Raw genomic sequence first — 19,799 nt, forward strand, 5'->3', positions numbered from 1 at the left:
CAACTCTTTTAATGAAAACACCCTGCTTCACAAGCAGAGGTTCCCAGGGGCCTGACTTCCCTGGAGCAGTCAGCCACTGCATGATGGTTTGCAGCTGTTTATGGTAACTCTGCTGTGGGTGGTTTAACACTCATGAGGGCACACCACATGGTGAACTCAGACTCACAACATGACATAATTGCTGTCTTTGGACAAAATAAACACCTCAGAAATATAAACAAAGATGTTTATTGCAAATAAAAAAATCATATTCACATCATTAAGTCTTATGAAATATAAAGAGGTCATTTTGCAAGTTGTCAAGCATCCATGAGCACAAGGGCTGCCGTTTTCATCAGAACAGCTGCCTGGGACATGCATATATTTATGTGAATGTGCCCAGCCAAATCTCTAGCCTTCTTTCTAGAAAGGTCTTGATTTGACTGGTGACATCATTCTGACATTTTCACAGTTTCATTTTCTCCCAATCTGGCAGTAGAGGCTCATGGAAAACACCAAACCAAAAATCTGGAAAACAAAGATATTTCTGGTATTACCTGGAAGTTCTGGAAATCTCAGGATATAACTGATACACAATGGGAATATTTTGTTTGCAAATGTCTTGGATTTACATGAAGGCTAAATCTGCTAGCCAGAAGATTTTTTCCAATGTGGCTCTTACAGAATACTTTTTTGAAGTCAGTATATACCACAGGTAAGACTGCAGACACCACAGAGAAGTTTCATTTGTTTAAAAGATGGATTGCCTCTGTGCATGAGGACCCTTGTGCCTCTGTGTGTTTATAATGCAGTTGTTAGCTGTAATGGCGCAGCAATTAGGGAGAAGTTCAAGAAATTTGGACAAAAAATTGAGCATTTTTTTCTGACAAAGTTAGAGGAATGTTCATTGTGTATTCTAAAGGTTGTCTCCCTTTGAAATCTCTCTTCCACTGCCACTCTCTTTTGTGCAACCATATGTGTGAAGTATACAGGTATACACACGTGTGTGTATACGGTATACAAGTATACCTCCATAAACCTGCCTCACTGTTTTGAGTTGCAAATGATCATGCAACAAATATTTTGTATTTATCAGTAATGGACTTGGGATAGAAACAATAGTGAGTTCAGTTAAGGAGCTGTTACTTGTAATAGAAAATTCAGTTGGGTCACCTTTTGTATTGGGAATTACTGGGTACAATTTCATGACCCGTGGCAGACAGCTGGTGAGATCAGATCAGAAAGCTTCCTTCTGGATTTAAAGCTAACCAGTCTGTGAAGGTGTTCCACAAAAGTGGAAAGCACCCAACTGACACCTTTAAAGCCATGAACAATGACATACTTTATTTACTTAAGGAAGAGACAGAGAAGAGCATATGTAGCACAGAGGTACAGCTAACGTAAAGGGATGGACTCACACCTGGAATAAACTGACAGGGCTTCCCTGACATACCATGCCCACATTTGCACTTGCACGCAAATGAATCTGCACCCTTCTTATCTGTATAATTTTCATTATTAGGGTGAGCTGAAAGCACAGTTCACAAGTGGTATAATGAAGCAGGCAGAGAGGGGACAAGCACTTTTTTTTATCTGGGATTTCCTAGGGCTGAAAGGTGGTTAAGCAAATGGTCTTTGTTTTGCAATTTCTTGAGTTAATATGGAAAGGATAAATGTTTATCAAGTGTAAATTGCCATCTGACAATTTGTGCTGAGTCTCATACTGTTTATTCATGTTGCTTTCTATTCCTTTTGTGATTGGGAGAGGCAGCCAGCACATGAAATATCAGCTGGAGAACAGGAAAGAATGATGGCAAATGAACTAAAAGCTACAAGTCACGTAACTGCAGTAACTAGAGCAAAGTGACATAATATGCCTTCGGGATAAAGATGCAATTTTACACTTCAATTATATTTTAAGGTCATTTAATATCAGTGTATTTCATCTATTTTTCCCTCAAAGTAAACGTATGGGTGAGAGAACTGACCACGCAACATATATCTCCTTAAATACCAGAAAGCCTGTGCTGAGTAAGAAGTTGGTGGCCTGTCCTCTTCCAGTGCCTCAGCTACATAATTCTTCCCCATCTACTACTATTTTCCTGGAAACACAGTTTTGAGCTGGGGCTCTTGCCCACTCTTCTACCACGAGGAGCAATCAATCCTCTGCCAAGAAGTTTTTGCTTCGAATAACAGACTGAACTTTCCACAGCAATCTTTGTCATTTCTGTTTTCCCCTCAAACATCCACTGGTGGAGAGTGAGGGTGGAGGAAAACAAAGAAGAAAGAGTGAAAAGAAAGAAAATTACTGAAGAAAGCATCATGATGAAATCCCCTATTTCTTTATAATTTTCTCCTATTCAAATCAAAATCAAGTAGCTCACTGGATAGCCTCACTTCTTTTCCTCCTCTCTTCACAGAAAGTCTTGCATGGTATTCTTCAGTGTATGGTGAGGAAATTAAAATAAACAGTTCACATACTCTTTGTTTTTTTACACACAGGAATATATGGAGCATCACACGTGTGCACTCAGACATATTCATGCATCATCTTGATGCTTCAAGTTTTAATGTCTCAAAATATAATTTTGTACCAAAACTTCTTAATGATAAAAACATGTACTTTAGGGGATAAGTTTTCTGAGGAAAACTTAAGAAACCTCAAGAAAAGAAGAGAAAAAGGAGGAAAAATCTCACTATTCTTCCTCATGTCTTCTGAGGTGTTTATTCACACAACTCTCTGTTCACAGGGCTCAGTGTCAAGGCACAGCCTGGCTTCAGGACTAGCAAATTTTTTGAAGAAAACGTCCCATGTGATGCACTTATATGGGTAGCAGGGTGGTCTGATCTCACCTGAAGTTTGCAGCTCAGCAGCCATATACTTTAATGAAATATGTTTATATGAAATAACAGTGGGGTTATAGCTAAGGTGAGAGGTGGTTTTCCCTTGTCTATTAATTGAGCAAGCCAAGTGTTTTAATCCCATTCCCAATGTATTTCCAAGTAGAACATATTGCTTGTCAGCTACTAAGTATTTTAACAGTGTACACCGGTACCTCAACAACAGCCAATCCAAAGGCGATCCCCATAATTATGACCAGATTGTCTTTAATTTGTTGCACAATCACTTCTCCACAAGACTGAAAAATAAAACAAAATTATTAATTACAGGTAAGCAATATTATCCTATTATGGGATATATAGGTTGTATAGGAATGCATCTTCTAAAATAACTCTCTCAAACTATCTCTCTCTTTAACTCTGTGCTAAAAAAGGCTATTTGAATTTACTCTTGCTTTGCCTTCCCAGGTATGAAGACTTAGTAGCTGACCATAAAAATTTACTACTTCAAAGGAAGACATACAGCTGTAATGCCCAATGTTTGCATTATTTTCAGTTAACAAGGAAAGAAGTGTTTGTTCATTCTTTCACTTGGCAATCATTCACTACTAGAAAAGAGCCAATGCAGCCATGACCAGATCTGAAAGGGAACTTCAGTTTCCCACCAATCTAATCTTTGGATTTGAAACTTCAAGGTTTATTATTAGACTTGGGATTTACTAAAAATATTTGTTTATAAAACCTAGCTTCAAAATTAGTTTTGTCCAATGTTTGGTGGTCTTAGACTGGGGCTGGAAGGAAGAGAATAACCAGCATGGCTTCATGAGGGGGAAATCCTGCTTGTTGAACTTGATTTCTTTTCATGACAAGGGTAACCCACCTAAGTGATCTTGGAAAGCCAGTAGATGTAATCTTTCTGGACTCCAGCAAAGATTTTTGAAGCTGTCTCTCATAGTATCCTTCTGGACAAAATGTCCAGTGTACAGCTAGATAACCATGTTATGCCATGGGTCAGGCACAAAGAGTTATAGTAAGTGAGGAAACATCACTCTGGAGTCTGGTTAGTAGTGGGATTCTGCAGGGCTCCATCCCAGGTCCAATTCTCTTCAACATGTTCCTTAACAACTTGGATGGAGGACTTGAAGGAATACCACGGAATTTTGCCAACAACACTAAGATGGGAGGACCTATTGACTCCCTTGAGGGAAGAGGGGCCCTGGAGAGAGACCTTGACAAAACAGAGAAATGGGAAATCACACATCATGTGAAGTTTATCAAGGTAAAATGCCAGATTTTGCAACCCTGGTTTTGTTTGGGTTCACCTGGGGAATGAGAGGCTGGAGACTAGCCCCGTAGAAAGGGACCTGGGGGTCCTGGTCAGTGGCAAGTTGACTATGAGACAGCAGTGCCCTGGCAGCCAGGAGGGCCAACCCTATCCTGGGGGGCACCAGGCACAGCATTGCCAGCCGGGCAAGGGAGGAAATTGTCCTTGTCCTGCTCTGCTCTGCACTGGGGCAGCCTCACCTCAAGTGCTGGGGGCAGTTCTGGGTGCTACAACATATGAGATATAAAGCTATTAGAGCTTGTCTAAAGTGGGGCCATGAGAACAGTGAAGGGCCTTGAGGAGAAGCCAAATGAGGAGTGACTGAAGAGACTTGCTCTATACAACCTGGAGAAGAGGAGACTGAGGGGAGAGCTCATTTGGGTCTTCAACATCCTCATGGGGGGAAGCAGAGGGGCAGGTACTGATCTCTTCACTTTCATGAACAGTGACAAGACTCAGGGCAATGTTATGAAACTGAGTCAGGGAGGTTTAGGTTGGATATCAGGAAAAGGTTCTTCACCCAGAGTATGGTTGGGCACTGGCATAGGCTCCCCATGGAGGTGGTCACAGCACCAGCCTGACAGAGTTCAAGAAGTGTTTGGGCAAGGCTCTCATGCACGTGTCATTACTCTTAGGGTTGTCCTGTGCAGGGCCAGGAACTGGACTCAGTGATCCTGATGGATCCCTTCCAACTCAGCCTATTCTATGATTCTACAACTGAAGTTCTGTGCAGAGCTACTTTCCTTTTGAATGTTTGCATATGTCTGTTCTTACAGTGACTACATCTTCTCCAGGCACTGACAATCCTCCTTCTGCAAACAGAAGGGAAAGCCAAGTACGGAATAAATACATCAAAATTACAATACTGTTACAACACTACAACTGACTTGCCCCCAAATACAGTTGTATTTTTTCACCATATTTCCTCTCTCACAATAAACACATGGATCTTTTCCTTCTAGTTCTTCTTAAAATCTCTCATTTAGGCTAACTCATAACTGCACTGAATTTCAAATCTTTTTTCCCATATCAGAAGAGCTGGATGTCTCTACTGGCATCTCACACCACCATGAAATCTGTCTGTTCATATGAGTGATATCTTGCACCTGCAGTAATTTCACAGATGGCTTCTCATGTGTCCTTTGAGGGCTTGCCTGAGGCCAAAAAAGGCATTAAAGTGTGGCCAAAACAGCCTCTTTGTATATGTCTTATTTCCAGATTGGGTACTGGTATCCTCTACTTAACCAGACTGTTTCTTTGCTTTAAAATAGTATTTGCTTCTATGGGACTAAATGGGGAGGAAATTAGTGCTCCTTAATTACTTATTAAGGAGCTGTGCAATTAGAGCATTATACAACCAGAATGGACGTTTGCTAAAATCTTCTCTGTGATAGGTGCATGCTGGCAAACTTTGCACCACCAGCACTCTAAAACTTCAATTATTTTGTGCTATTCAATTATTTTGTGCATTTCTTAATTTTTTTTTCATATCCACAGAGTCCAGATTTCCTCAAAAGCAGGCAGGCAAACCATGAAATTCATTATTTGAGATTTCTACTGTCTACTAGATGGCACTCTTCTGAGTGTGCTTTTTTTTTTGCCTGTTACCCAATATTTTGCCTTATTATTATTACATTAATTCTTTAAGGTTTTCAAAAGGCTGTAGTTGTAAGAAATCATTCTTTGAATATTCTGCCATGAATCCCACGATAAGTAAGGTTTCTTTCCAGCATATCCTGCAAAATGAATGTGGGTTTTTATTAAAGGATTATAAACCCCCAAAGGTCTTGCATTTTATGTGTTTGATTTTCAATATACCTTAGCATTTTAAAGGCCTCTAAGTCAACATGTCTACTACCACAATGAGCCTGGGTGGGAGCATAACCTCCTGAGAGAGTAATGAGAGCCAAAGGGTAGCTGGTGTGCAGCTCTGACCCAGAGTCATACCCTGACCCCAAAGTCATCATAATTTTCATCAACAGTAACCACGCAGATTGCTAAGGGCCTAAACTGGAGACACCTCAGGAAAAGGAAGGAGCGGAGTTATGAACAGTCATCTCAGGAAGAGGAAGGAGCAGAGTTATGAACAGTCATTTCTTAACAGATGGTACGGGGGTAGTTCTGGCTTAGAAAGAGAAAGCAAAACTTTGCCTTTTCAGAAAGATACAGAACTGCTGACTATGGGAGTCACCAAAGATAACCTTGGGTTAAAACCTGCCTCTTTTGAAAGAAGACTGAACATTTTTCTCACCTTTTTGTAGATGTATCTGTTTTGATATTGGATGCAGAGGTCTGGTGATGGCTTCTCTAGTTCACACTGACAGATGTTTGAGGAAGGTTTGTTAAAATTTTCTCCCCAGTCCTTAGGTCCATCCAGCAATCCACAACATTTTTCCTGCAAGAAAGAAGTAAATGGGGAGAAGAATTAAAAATGAGGTAATTTTTAGTTTAAAGAGAATAGTGAGGGAGCTGAGAGGAACAACAAAAAACAAATTTTATTTCATCTTTTTTGATGTGGAAGTTGTCCCAAACTGGTATGTCTCAAATACCATTTACATTTCTATACCACTTGCAAGAATGTAAGTGCATAAGTTTTTGGTTTTGTTTTTAGTTTTAGTTTTGGTTTTGGTTTTTTAATAAGAGATAGGGAGGAAAAGACCAGATTTTCAGTAGAAAGCTAGTAATTATCAGTGCCAGAATGGAACTGGAATACTGGATATAGTATTTTTTGAGAATCAAGCCTTCTTTCAGTAGGTTATATTTACATAAGGAAAGTTACCAGTCCCAGTAACATCCACATTTCACATCTTTAAAGGCCTGGAAATGTAAAATTCAGACACAAGAAACTCTGAAATCTAGAAAAACAACCACTTTGAATGATGGCTATCTCTTTAAATTAGAAATGGACTGAAGAGATCAGGGCTCCATTTGGGGCTTGTGAAACCTAAACCAGATGCAGTTTCACTTCATGTTCCACTATATTCAAGCCACTAAAGCTCAGGGGTGCAAACTTGGGTTTGAGGTTCTCCTTCTAGTAAAACGCAGCTGGAAATGTTTACATAATTTTGTATAAAAGCAAAGGCTTTTATGGGACATAAATATAGCAGTCCTGGTACATTTAAAAATTAATGCAATAATTATGCAATTTTTCATTTTGCTCATCTCTCCAGAGTGCTTATTATATCAGAAGAAATAAACTGTCTCAGAAGTAGAGTACAAGGCTGAAGGTGGAATGGGGAAGGAGAAGTGGAAGTAGCATAAGACACCTAAATATTGTTCCTTGTTTCATTTTCTTTCAACAGCAGTCTTTAAAAACATAAACTAACTTTAAGTCTATCCATCAAAGTCATCACCCACCCATTAGGGACTAAAGAAGAACAGCAGCCATTCTATCAGTGTACAGACCCAGGTAGTTGTGGGAAGGGAAGGGGTGTATACAGTCAATGTTATCAGTGAGATTCCAGGGTATTCTCTGTGAGATACCGGGGAGTAAGCTCGCAATAAGCGTCCACCATCTGCAGTCTTGCAGGATGGGGGCACCAGGAAAAGTACAAACACAATAAAAAAAACTTCTCATCATATTTTCTTCCTTCTTCTTACACAGTAAAGCATGGCATTTAATGACTTCATAGCAGTAGGATATTCCAAGTTAAATACACTCCTGATGTTTTTCTAATCTCTGGGGTAATCTTTCCTTAAAAGTACTGGAGAGTTCTTATTGGGGTATGGTGAAGGATCAATGCTCCTTCAGAAGGGGAAGCTGTAGGAAAGGCCTATGCAGTCCTCTCATGAAAGACCTTAGCTAACTGTTCGTCTTACATGCACGTGGTCTGTCCTTACTTTCTTGTTCTCATAGACAACACTTTTGCACAAATAAATCATCACAGGAAGACCATGTCCTACCAAGAGAACAGAAGTCCCTTCTGTGGTGTTTCAACTTGCCTTTAAGTTAGACACTTCCCCTTTCCCAGGGAATGAAATTCAAATCTGCAGCAAAGTAATCATAAAATGAAGTAGAGACAGACACCAAAGATGAAACAGATAGCAACAACCCCTTCATTTTTTACTGTTCAATTACCTCTCTCTCAAACTTCTGGAATGCCTCCTGATACTCTTTATGTTCCCCTGAAGTATCTTGCAGTGTGCTCACAGTTGCATTTAGAGTAAGGCGAAAAACTTCTTCCCCCTGCAAGTTAAATGTATTATTAATTTTTTGGGAAGAAACAAAACTATATGAAGACATCAATGAAAATATAGTATAATACTCTACCTGAGATTTATACACTGCTCCTAAAATACCTCCTGTGATCTGAAGAATCAGGATCAGAAGCAGCGCAATAAAAAACTGGGAAGAAAACAAAAGGGGTAGAAAACTATATTACTTTTGACCTAGGTGATGTAATTTCTTTTAAGTTAACATTTATCTTTCATGTGCTTGAATAACCATGTAGGTAGAAAGACTTTCCAGTCAGAGCTGCTGCAACTATTTCATCTTTGATGATGAGAAAAAGTGTGTTCGAGACAGAGCATGCTCAGCTGGTGATCAAAACAAGGCACACAGCAGAACAGTGTCATGATAACAGTGTGTAGGTGAGAGTTGGGCAGAAGGACAGAGAGGACATTCTGGGTGGACCAGCAAAGGGAGCAACTGGGAATTTATAAAATTAAATAGGATAGATAATGGGTGAAATTTTATGGAGGGAACTTTGATGATGGCTGGATGGAAAAAAAGCTAGTGACTCTGAACTCTGTCTTCTTGCTGATGGGACCAGCTATCACTTTTACCACAACAGAATTGAGAAGGGGCCCAAACTCAAGGTAAGCAATGAAAACACAGGATCATAATCGTGGTTTTGGTTAAATTAAAAGGTTCCCATCCTCATTTGAAACTACTTGCAAGGACTTTATCCATCATATGTAGCTGTGGCCTGTTAAAGGTAGACAAATGATTTTCTTTCCTACCAACATCAGCATGCACCGGCTCTCCTTTGCAGCACCACAACATCCCAGGAACCCAAGGACCATAATGATGGCTCCCACGGCTATCAGTAGATTAACTCCTCCAAGTATGCTGCTTTCTACCCCCTGAAAAGAGAGAGGGGAAAAAAAATCTTTCAGCTACAAGAAGGTCCTCCTAAAAACATCTGTATTCCCCAAAACAAGATAATTATTTTGTATCTGATAAATGTACTGAATAGCAACTATGGAGAAATTCTGACCCATAAATAAACAAACTCTAATGCTCCCTTCTCAAATGGTGTGGTGGAGAGCTTTGTAAAACCTGGTTTTTCACAACCTTTGTTTCTGCACAAGATGAAAATCAGCTTTACAGAGTAAATGAATAAAGATCTTCTGTCTTTAAAGTGGCTTTCAGTTGGTTTTCAGTCAATGAATCTTTCGTTTTTACTGGAAGTAGGAGACTTGATTACCTCAAAACCTCTCCTACATTAACCCGGTGTCAAAGAAACAAAATCTCTGTTTACCATTAGAAAGCCAGGAACATACCCTGTGACTGTTCCTGAGAGAACACTTCTCAGAGCGATGCTGTATGTATTAGAGAAACAGTTAGATGTATTTTCCAAAGCAGCTTTCTTTCTTTTTTTTTCCTCTTTTTTTTTTTTTTTTTCCCAGGCTTGATCTCTAATATTACCCTCAGAGATGAGAACTTTATTTTGATGTGTGGGACATTCAACTAAACAATTCATATACCTCAATATTATTAAACATCAAATTATTCAGTTCCCACAGGACTGACTAAGGGCAAAGGCCAAAAGAGAGAAAAATGTTCAAAGAATATTTTCCAGTGTGACTGGTGCCAAGATTAGCAAAAATGTCTGGAAGTTGTCACATTTATCTTCTGATGGAAATTGCAAAGGTATATAGACAAGTATAATTTGAAGAATGTGTTGTTCTTTCCCTTTCCAAGTTGGACTGAATCTCCTTTTATTTATTCTTAGAAAGCTCTATTCATCTACAGCCAAATCCTTATGGTCTGCTCAATTATTACTGAGGCGAAACATGCATTGGTTTTGAACGGGAACTTTGCCTGCCTGCAGGCAAAAATGTGAGAAAATGCTTTCAATTTCTGTCCTGACTCTTAATTCAAAGGCTTTTGGGGAGTTCTAAGTGTTGCTTCAGGAAAGCAGTTTGAAACACACTTAAATATTCTTTTCTGAATAGGAAATCTCTCAAAAAATAAGATATGGTAGTGGTTGTAGTTTTCCAATCTCCATTGTATCATTTGAGCCATCATACCAGAGATTGTCAAGTATCAAGCATGGCAGTTTTAGCTTCTAGTAAAATTTTGATTGAGGAGTGGAAGTTATGATTCTTCCTCTTCCAGAGGTCTCCACCATGACCTAATTTACCTGATGACCCAGTGTCATCTTGAACCAAGTTCTTTTGCATCCATGCTCTGCCAGACATGAGGCATCTGGGACTGGCTAAGGGTAACAGTGTCATCAGCCAAATGGCAGGGAATATACAAAGCTATCTTCTTACTTCCACCATCTTTTTATTTCCAGGTGGGAAAATACCAGTTCAAAAGTTATTGTTCTTAACTTACAGCCTGTGCTAGAGCAACAGGGGACTCGTCTGAAGAACTGCAACTTAAGGCTCAATCTTAAAGCTGAAAAAGCTCAATCTGAAAGCTGAAAAAAAAGTGCTTCCATGTGACACCTGGCTGCTTTTTCATTTCTAAGGCCAAAAAGCATTTTTAAAAATAGAAGAATGCAAATTAAGCCTTCAAATTAATTTTCATTTCTATGGCCCAAATTCATTTGAAGAAATGTACTGTTTAAACCTTATAGTCAGTGTCAGTGGAAACAGACTGCGCAAAAGGGTCTACAGAACCATGAAGTCTTTGAAACAGCAGGACCAGCCTCTGCTGCATGTCTGCAAGATTAAGAGCTCCTCAAAACTGTATTTTCCCTAGCTTTGCAGAAAGTAAAAGTCATAATATCCAAAGTAATTTAACAACACGTACGAAAATCCAGGAGGACAACTGAGGGTCTTTTTTCTACCCTCCTGGAGGACTTTTAGGACATTGTAATCCTAGATTCCTGGGCATTTAAAACTCTTTATCTATATATGTATATGTGGGGAAAAGGATAAGGTGTTTTTAAGGAGCTATTGAAAACGGAAGGGAAAAATCCTTTCTCCCTTACAAAGTTGCAGTTACTGGGGAAATGAAAATTGTGTTATTGAAGATAGTGAGAAAGATAAAAATATTCTCTACAAACATGTGAAGTAACCCTAGGAATAGATATGATTACACTATTCTAATAGGGAAAAACACTGAAAAGTCCATGAGCAGCACAGCTCCACATTCTTTCAATCACTGAAATCATTAACAAAAGCATTATTATTTTTCATTAGAGGTGAGAGACATATTTTCAAACAGAAATCTGTCTGCATCTGCATGAAACTAATAACACTAGCAGCTACTTCTCACAGTAATATATCTCTGTTTTCATCAATCCCTTTTTCTTACTACCTGCACCATGATGTTTAATCTTAACGTCATGAAATGCATTCTTCTTCACCCACACAAACCACCTCAACAAAAACATAGAAAATTTGTGGAAGTGAAGATGGGAAATTAAAGTGTATGCAGTAGTTTCCATATTTTACATAGTGCTGGTATGACTGCATGCATTTACCTGCTGAGTGCTGCTAACACGTATCCATATAGAGAATCCCAAAATAATGCAACCACACACCTGAGGGAGAAAATAAAGACAAGTTAGAAAGGTCAGCGACTTTCTTACTAACATTCAATATCCAAATTGCACCATATGCTGTCCAAACTTCTAAAATCATTTGTTTGGCAAAGCAAAAGAAACATTAATTGCTGGAGCAGACAATATTGATTCATTTCCAGGAAAATTTGTAAATGTTGTTAAATCTTCAGATATGCACCAAATCCCTGATGTTTCCACCCCAGAGGACTACACATTTACATGATGATTTATACATGTGTTTGGAAAGCGCATAGAAATTCCGTCAGATGAGAAAATATAAATTGCTATTGTAGGTGTAAAACGTGTCCATAAAGAATGTGGTTTCTTGTATAATGGAAACATGAGATTTGATAAAGGATGTTTGCATATCTGTTATTTCTAGACTTATTCAGGACATGTACCTGGAGACATTCTCTATGGTAAAGCTACTAGGAAAAGTTCTAAATAAATTCTTTTTGCTGCTTCAAATGCAGCAAAATCTGGCCATCTCCAATCCTTAGAACAGGTCTCATAAAATGCCGAGAATAAATTTTCCCATTATATTTTTACAGAAAACAGCCAAGTACGTGTGAATGTTGGACCAGCATGACTTTTGTTAAGATGTTGAAGTCAGAGAAGATGAATCGCAGCTGCAGATACATTCCCTCATCTCTAGTTGTGCTCCTATTTCATCAATCACTGAGTTCCCCTGTGTGCCAGTCACTCTATTCCTAACCTTGCTGTTGATGATTCTTACACAGAATTGCTCTTTATTAAGTGTTGGACATAGGTAACTAAGAGGCTACCTATGTGTAAGGATTGTGCCTACTAAGACGACTGGTATGAAAGAGACATCACTGAGGACCAGGGACTAGTCAGATTTGGAATTATCTCCGTCTGCCATTAACAGTCAAGTCATAAATGGCCCTGAAATGTTGTTATGAATTTCCCTGGGAGGTGGTTTGTTCCCAAAGAGTCCAAGTTGAACATGTCAAGTTTGCTGCAATACTCCAACTTAAGTTTCAAGTAAATGAACGTTCATTCCAGGAAATTTCATTTTTAATGAACCACTAGTGGTTTCTGATGGAATTAAATTAGCAGCTTCGAAGATGTCTTCACCCAGTTTCCCCAAATTAGATGGCTATTGTATTTTTGCCTTAATCCTTGATAAAGAATCTGTGATCTTATCTCAGTCTCATAAACTTAACAGTAACAGTACTTCTGTCCTTCGAATTTGGTTGCTCCTTTTCAAGCTTTCAACTCTGGTGTGAGGAGGAAATACAGCCTAGTTGGTTAAATCACTATCACCTCAGATGAGCCTGACATAGTGCTGAGCCAACAGTATATTAAGACTGCAATTCTCATGCACACAAATACCAAACTTATGAGGAATTTTATCCACTGGCACACCCTTTTCAAACATTCAGTTCAAGGATATCAGGAGGAACTTTTACAAGGTTGCTTCTGTTAAAGAAAACATTTGTTTGTAATACTTCCTTGAGACAACTGATATTGCAGCTCTAGGCAGATCCTACAGAGAATGTGGTCTCTGGCTCAGCAAACCTGCTAAGCTTGTATTGCTACTTCAGGGACTGAGATGTCCACATTAAGGTTCAGGAAGAGTCCACTTTGTTTGTAGATGAGATTGCAAGTCTGGTATTAACAACTGATCAAAGATGATCTGTCACTAACCATGGTGCTTCAAACTAGTGTCAGACATCAGCATCCAGTGAAAAAAAAAAGGTAATTCTACAATTTGCATGATGTGGAGTAGCAGAAGTTGACAAAATGAGGACAGAAGGTGAGACTGGATATCCTGCAAACTCCAAAGAAGGGAAAGAAGAAAATTCTGACATATGTGTTAGGTTTAATGCACAAAACTGACAAGGATTAATTTAAGGACTGTTAAAAACTCCATAGAGGCACCCAGTTCCAAAGCAAAAGCCCATAGTCAGCTATTTGTCACCAAACAGGGAAGATGAAAAACTCTATTTGTGTGCAGGAGTTCAGCATGAGCTCATGGGCATGTAGATGCCCAGGGGACACACATCATGTGGTGAAGCCATAGTCAATTTGCAGAGCTATCTTAGACTATTCCAGGGGTTACACACTTAGTGTGATGCTGCATGAGCTGCTTAGAAAAGGTAATCAAAAGGCTAGGAAGACCATTCCTGAGTCTTCTACGAGAAGACACTCCCTGAGAGATTGCAAAAGGTGTAAAATGTAAGGACACCAGGTAAATAGGCAACTGCCATTCTTATCTATTTAGGTTAAAGTCACCTTCATTTCCCATTATCAGTAATTTTCCGCTTGTCAATTGCCTTGAGCACTAGAGAGAGCATCTGTGGCTGTAAAGTCATCTCTGTTCCCTCTACCTTCCTGTTGCAGTTTAATGATTTCCATGAATTAGAGATAGGAATGAGAACCAAAAAATTCAGTTTCATTATATTTCTATCAGCCCATACATCTGTTCTTACCAATCTTGATCGGGCTAAACTAAACACCTTCCCTAAAACAGTTCACAACAGTTGCATTCCTGTCCTTTGTTCCATCCAGGCAGTCATATGCACGGCAAATGCTCTCAGCATTTTCTTCCTCAGAATGCAGTATGGGTTTTCCAACTTTGGTATAAAGATAGGAAGTTTGTTTCACATGTGCTTATTTCAAGACACCCTCAGAATCCCACCTTATTTTTTTTTTCCCCTAGGAAATCTATACTGTCACTGAAGGCATGGGACACTATTCCAATGTTCATTCTAGAAGTAGTTTGGAGCTTTTCTAAATCTAGTCTGAGACATTTGTCCATGTTTTAGCTTACAGGAAACATAGATCAATTTGAAGAGGTGTGCTGGTTTTGGCTGGGGTAATTTTCTCCACAGTCGCTGGTATAGGGCTGTGTTTTGGATTTGTGCTGAGCACAGGGTAGATAATGTAGAGAAGTTTTTGCTATTGCTGAGCAGGTCTTACATCAAGTTTTCTTTCTCCTTTCATATCACTACTCTGGTGAGGAGACTGAGGGCACATGGGATGCTGGGAGAAAACACAGCCAGGACAGGTGACCCCAACTGACCAAAGGGATGTTCCAGACCATTTGACATCATGCTCAGTAGATAAAGCTGGGAGAAAGAAGGAGGAAGGCAGGGGACATTTGGAGTGAAAGAATTTGTGTTCACAAGAAAACATTTCACATAATGAGACCCTGCCCTCCTGGAGATAGCTGAACACCCTGCCCTCCTGGAGATAGCTGAACACCTGCCTGCCCATGTGAAGCAGGGAATTAATTCCTTGTTTTGTTTTGCTTGCATGAATAGTTTTTGCTTTTCCTATTAAACTGTCTATATGTCAACTCACGAATTTCCCAGCTTTTATGCCTTCAGTTCTCTCCCTGATCCTGCTGGTTGGGGGAGTGAGTGAGTGTCTGCGTGGTACTTGATGCTGGTTGGGGTCAAACCACAAAAACAGGAAAAACTTCCTGAGGGCAGGAAGTCAAATTCAGAAACTTACGGATTCTTGTAAGTACTGTTGCATAAAAGCTTCAACGCAAATGTTAAACATCTTCAGTCTGCCTTGACAGAACTGGAGGGAGAAACTGGGGAGACAGTCCAAACCATCACTGGTCTGTCAGGAACTTCTTTGTGAGGTCCATAAGCAATCAAAGAATTTGGGCTAGCCACAAATTTTCCAAGGCTGCTGTTTGTGGTCCCTTTTGAATGGTATCACCTTTACACTTGAAAAAAATCCCTTGAGGCAAAGACCATAATGTGGCTAGTAGTTCCGCTTCTGGTTTCAGTGAACCCCTGGTGAACCTGACAAAGTTCTCTCAGGAAATCTGACAGTGAGGTTGAACCAGGAGAGAAATGTTCTTTAACTCAAACCTTCTAGAGCTTTCAGGACCTGAAATTCTCACAACCCAGCTGAGATGTGATAAGCAAACAAACACGGTTCAAATAACACCCAGAAATCTGCCTGCTGTGCTGTATCGTTTTAGGTACAGCTGTGGCAGTGTTGCCAGCACATACATTCTTACAAACATTTAGTGTCCACCATCAGAAACTAATTATGCACTGAATGTAAAGCAAAGAACCACAAAGAAGGTTATGAAAACCATTTATCATTTAGGAGGCTAAAAACTCAAGTAAATTTTCCATATTTTCTGTTGCAACTACATTTTCAAGATCTTGCATGCAAACTACAGCAATAAAAGGAAGAGAACTGTGCATTGTTATTGGAGAGTCTGTTATCTTCTGACTGAGACGAGTGATGTCCCTTGACATGAGGGGCACAAGACAAACAGGAAGACAGATTGTGCCTAGTCTGCTTTTCAATGCAGAGGGAAAGGTGCTCATATGGAAAACGACAAAGGGAAGGGCAAAAGTTAAATATATTCTCCCCTCCCTGATTTAGAATCATACTCTGGTTCCACTTATGCTCTATTTTCTTTACAATTCCTCTAACTGCAGCATTCAGATAATGGGGAACACATTTCATACATCACTAATAATAGTTTAAACACTAACTTACCCAAAAAAAAAAGTTGAAGATGAACATGGAGTATTTCATGCATCTGCTTACACCCGCCATTCTCAACAAGCTGAGACAAAAACAAGTTCTGCGAAAGAAGCTTTCCTAAGAGTTTGACCTTGATATAAAAGTTGTTCTTGTGTCTTCAGAAAATCTCTCAAATCACATCAAATACACTGTGCTCTGCTCCTGAAAGCAAAAGTTATGACCAAGCCATGCACTATTGCTTAAATAGTTCCTTTCCAACAGGTAAATATTAACCAAGCAGAGGGGAAGCACTACGAGTTGTTATCACCTAGTCTCCAGGCTCTTACTGTGTCTTGTGATTTGTACTTCTCTGTAATCATCCCATGACTTGCCCTACGCCTCGAAAGTAAATAATGAAGCAGAAGTTATAGTTTCTAGAGGTGAGCATAAAAATATTTTACAGACCTGCTTTTAAGAGGAAGTTGAAATTATTGAATTTCTTCATGCTTTATGTTGCAGGGTTTACTCTTTCACTGCCTAGTGTTCACTGCCAGCATTCATTCAGCTGTGTTCACACTTCCACTTCAGATGTTCTACCAGCATAAAGGGATGAGTCTGCTTTATCCCAGGAGAGGAAAGATAGGGAATCTGCCAACATTTTCTCCCCATGAGTATCTACTTCAGATCCTTTACCTCTTCCTAACCAAGTCAGGACCCCAGGAACCTGAGCATTGTGGTGCACAAAAGTCCTCCTGTGCAGGTTTCCAGAAGCATATTGAACCCCAGCACAGCAACCCCAGTTCTGGCATTAGATGCAGGATACTTCTCAGCAATAGGAGATAGACTCATTCTAGAAAGCAAGGCAATAAGCCTGTTTCATTGGGTTTGGGCTTTGTCTTGTTTGTTTTCTTCTGTTTCCTCCAACTAGGAATCCTGAGGCAAAAATAGGGGTATTTTTGCTGGGTTTTTTTCTATCAGCCTATTTTCTGAAGAAGCCCTGTACAGCAGTGCTTGTGGGAATGAGGGTCAGACACAGGTTTCTCTGAATTTGTCATTAAAAAAAAGAAGCTTTAATTTTGGAGGTGAACACAATGTGAGACATTAAGGGCACATTGGTCTGAACTGATTATGAAGTCCACTTGGCCCAAACCCAATTTTCAGTCTTCAATGTCAATTCCTGTTCCTCAGTTCTGCTCTCTGTATTTAAAAAGAATGGGAAGTGTTAGAATATAACACACCTATAGATGGTGACAAAAAGAGTAACTTTGAATCTGGCTTTTGTAGGATCCACAAGAAACGCTACCAATAATCTACATTTAAAACAACTCCCTCCAGCTTCTCTCTTAACTAGCTTTGCCACATTCAGGAGTGGATTTATGCCTGCCTCTGACTTTCTGTGCACCTTTCTGGAGTAATAATCTTTGTCATAACTCTAGGATATCACCTGACTGCCTTACTTTAAATATTCACCCTTAATCTCAGAAAGTTCCTAAAAACAACTGCACCCATGAAATACAGGTTTTGTAAGGATTGGGAGAAACAACTCTGTGGTATGGTTTAGATCTAACACACTCCACTAAGTAAACATACTCCAATAAGTAAATTGAGAAATGTGGGTGTCTTCATGGAGGCATGCCATAACCACAGATGAATCATGAGAAAAGTTTAAATGGTCATGTTAAAATGTATGCAAAGGACCAGAGGGGTAGTGAGGGAATCACAGGTGATACAGGACTTGAAAAGATAAGTCTGCAATCAGATTATACAATTGCAGTAAAGTAAGTTTATTATAAGTGGAGTTTGGCAATGGCATTATGTACCAAAAACTACACTGCTGTAAATCTTCACACAAAGTAGACAGTGATTAAGGAAGGCTTGAGCTGTAGCACTGTTGTCTATGAGATGCTTAGCCCAGGCACTCAATTAGAGATGTCTGAAGGAAAATGTGTTGGAGCAATAATAATATAGGAGGCAAGCATGAGCATTCACACTGACTCTTCAAAAAAGCACTGTGTGCAAGGACCTTTCACATGCAAATTCCCAGAACTTCTGCTGTTTCTTGTTTTTGGTTTTGGCAGGTTTTGGGATGTTTCTTGGTGCGGGTTGGGGTTTTGGGGATTTTTAGGGGGGTTGGGGTTTTTCTTAATAAGCCTGTTCAACATAACCACAAGCAAGTTCTGGTAACATCCCAGTTTACAACATGCGGAATCGCAGCTGCTGAACAGAAACTCAGTATTTATCTGACTTTGCTACAATTCCTACATATTTCATATGTATATTGAATGGTATCCAAAGTAAAAATATGCAATCTAAGTTTAGAAACAAATAAGCAGTTTCCAATAAGTGACAAATTTTCAGCTTAAATCTTCCATATGATTTCCTATTTCTTATTTCCTGGCTACACAGTGCTCTGTTACGCCTTGGAGAAGGGAAAGGCTATAATTTTGGCACAGATTACATTCTTAGTTGTACCTACAAGTACGAAGGTCGTGCAGATAATAGCAGAGGCTTATAAATCACAGGAATGGCATGAGAAATTTTGCTGCTATTTGTCTGAATATGAAATTGCTTCCACTACCTCTCCACTAACTGTAGATACATAGTTAGATAATCGGCTATACCCTACCAATTACAAAGCCTGTGCCACAAACTGCTCAAAAGCTTTTCCCAGCAAAGAATTTGTGAAAATCCATTTACTTACTGCTCCTCTACAGATTAGAAGAGGAGGGTTATCAGTGCAGAGCCTGATACACAGGGTGCAGCACGGGGCAGGAGCCTCTGATGCAACACACACAGCTTCCTCCACAGCAGGGGAGGTCTGACAATACAGTCACACAGGAAACTGGAAAGAGAGAGACATACCTGGCAAAAAAAAGAATAAGTCAGTATGTCTGTAATGAACCTGGAGTAAAGAATCTCCTCTTTGACACATCCCAAGCAGCTACAGTTGATTTTACAATGTTTTTTGTCTTCCTTTACCTGTGAGCCTTCCTCACTCTGAGTCTTTTTAGTCTAGTTTTACAGCCTCCCTTTTCCCTTGTGAGGTGCTTCCACAAGGTCAGGTTGTGACCAAAGCCCCGTATCAGATGATTCACTGCACAACCAGTCACACATTCAGGTTCAGACTTGAAAAACTGACATGTCTTGGATAGCAGTGAAGTCCTTGAATGGTGGGGTGTGAATAGTGGAGAATAAAAGAGATTTTGCCCATTTCAGAGATAAATGCACAATAGAGAAGTTGGGTAAGAACCATATTCAGAGTAGAGCTTGAAGCTTCAAAGGGATCAGTAGATCTCAGTATCTGCTGAATCAGTAGATTCAGCTTATATACGGTGTGCAGAGATGGATTTCAGGCTGTCACTGCATTTGTCTTTCAGCCAAAGGGACCCTTCACCTCTTGTAAACTCTCTTGTTGCTCTGAGGTCTCTACTCAATACAAGTTTCTG

At 39.6% G+C, this 19,799-nt stretch overlaps 1 protein-coding gene across 3 annotated transcripts in view; it reads right to left on the reverse strand.

Annotated features, from left to right (window-relative positions):
- Window positions 1-212: 212 nt before the first annotated feature.
- Window positions 213-19,799, reverse strand: part of TSPAN8 (tetraspanin 8) — a 31,428-nt gene continuing 11,841 nt past the window's right edge. Inside the window, exons 1-9 of one of the 3 annotated variants that reach the window (XM_066184584.1) lie at window positions 19,333-19,347; window positions 16,387-16,575; window positions 11,806-11,865; window positions 9,107-9,229; window positions 8,415-8,489; window positions 8,223-8,330; window positions 6,396-6,539; window positions 3,036-3,119; window positions 213-507 (exon numbers count right to left, since the gene is read on the reverse strand). In XM_066184584.1, coding sequence (XP_066040681.1) covers window positions 454-507; window positions 3,036-3,119; window positions 6,396-6,539; window positions 8,223-8,330; window positions 8,415-8,489; window positions 9,107-9,229; window positions 11,806-11,865; window positions 16,387-16,446 — 708 coding nt within the window. In that variant the 5' untranslated portion in view covers window positions 16,447-16,575; window positions 19,333-19,347 and the 3' untranslated portion in view covers window positions 213-453. Of the gene's footprint in view, window positions 508-3,035; window positions 3,120-6,395; window positions 6,540-8,222; window positions 8,331-8,414; window positions 8,490-9,106; window positions 9,230-11,805; window positions 11,866-16,386; window positions 16,584-19,332; window positions 19,348-19,799 lie in introns of those variants that run through there. The other 2 variants (XM_066184583.1, XM_066184585.1) reach the window with 2 other exon arrangements.

The sequence above is a fragment of the Chamaea fasciata genome, unplaced genomic scaffold (assembly GCF_029207755.1).
Source record: "Chamaea fasciata isolate MVZ Bird 193981 ecotype frontalis unplaced genomic scaffold, bChaFas1.0.hap1 SCAF_5, whole genome shotgun sequence".
Classification (NCBI taxonomy): Eukaryota; Metazoa; Chordata; class Aves; order Passeriformes; family Sylviidae; genus Chamaea; species Chamaea fasciata.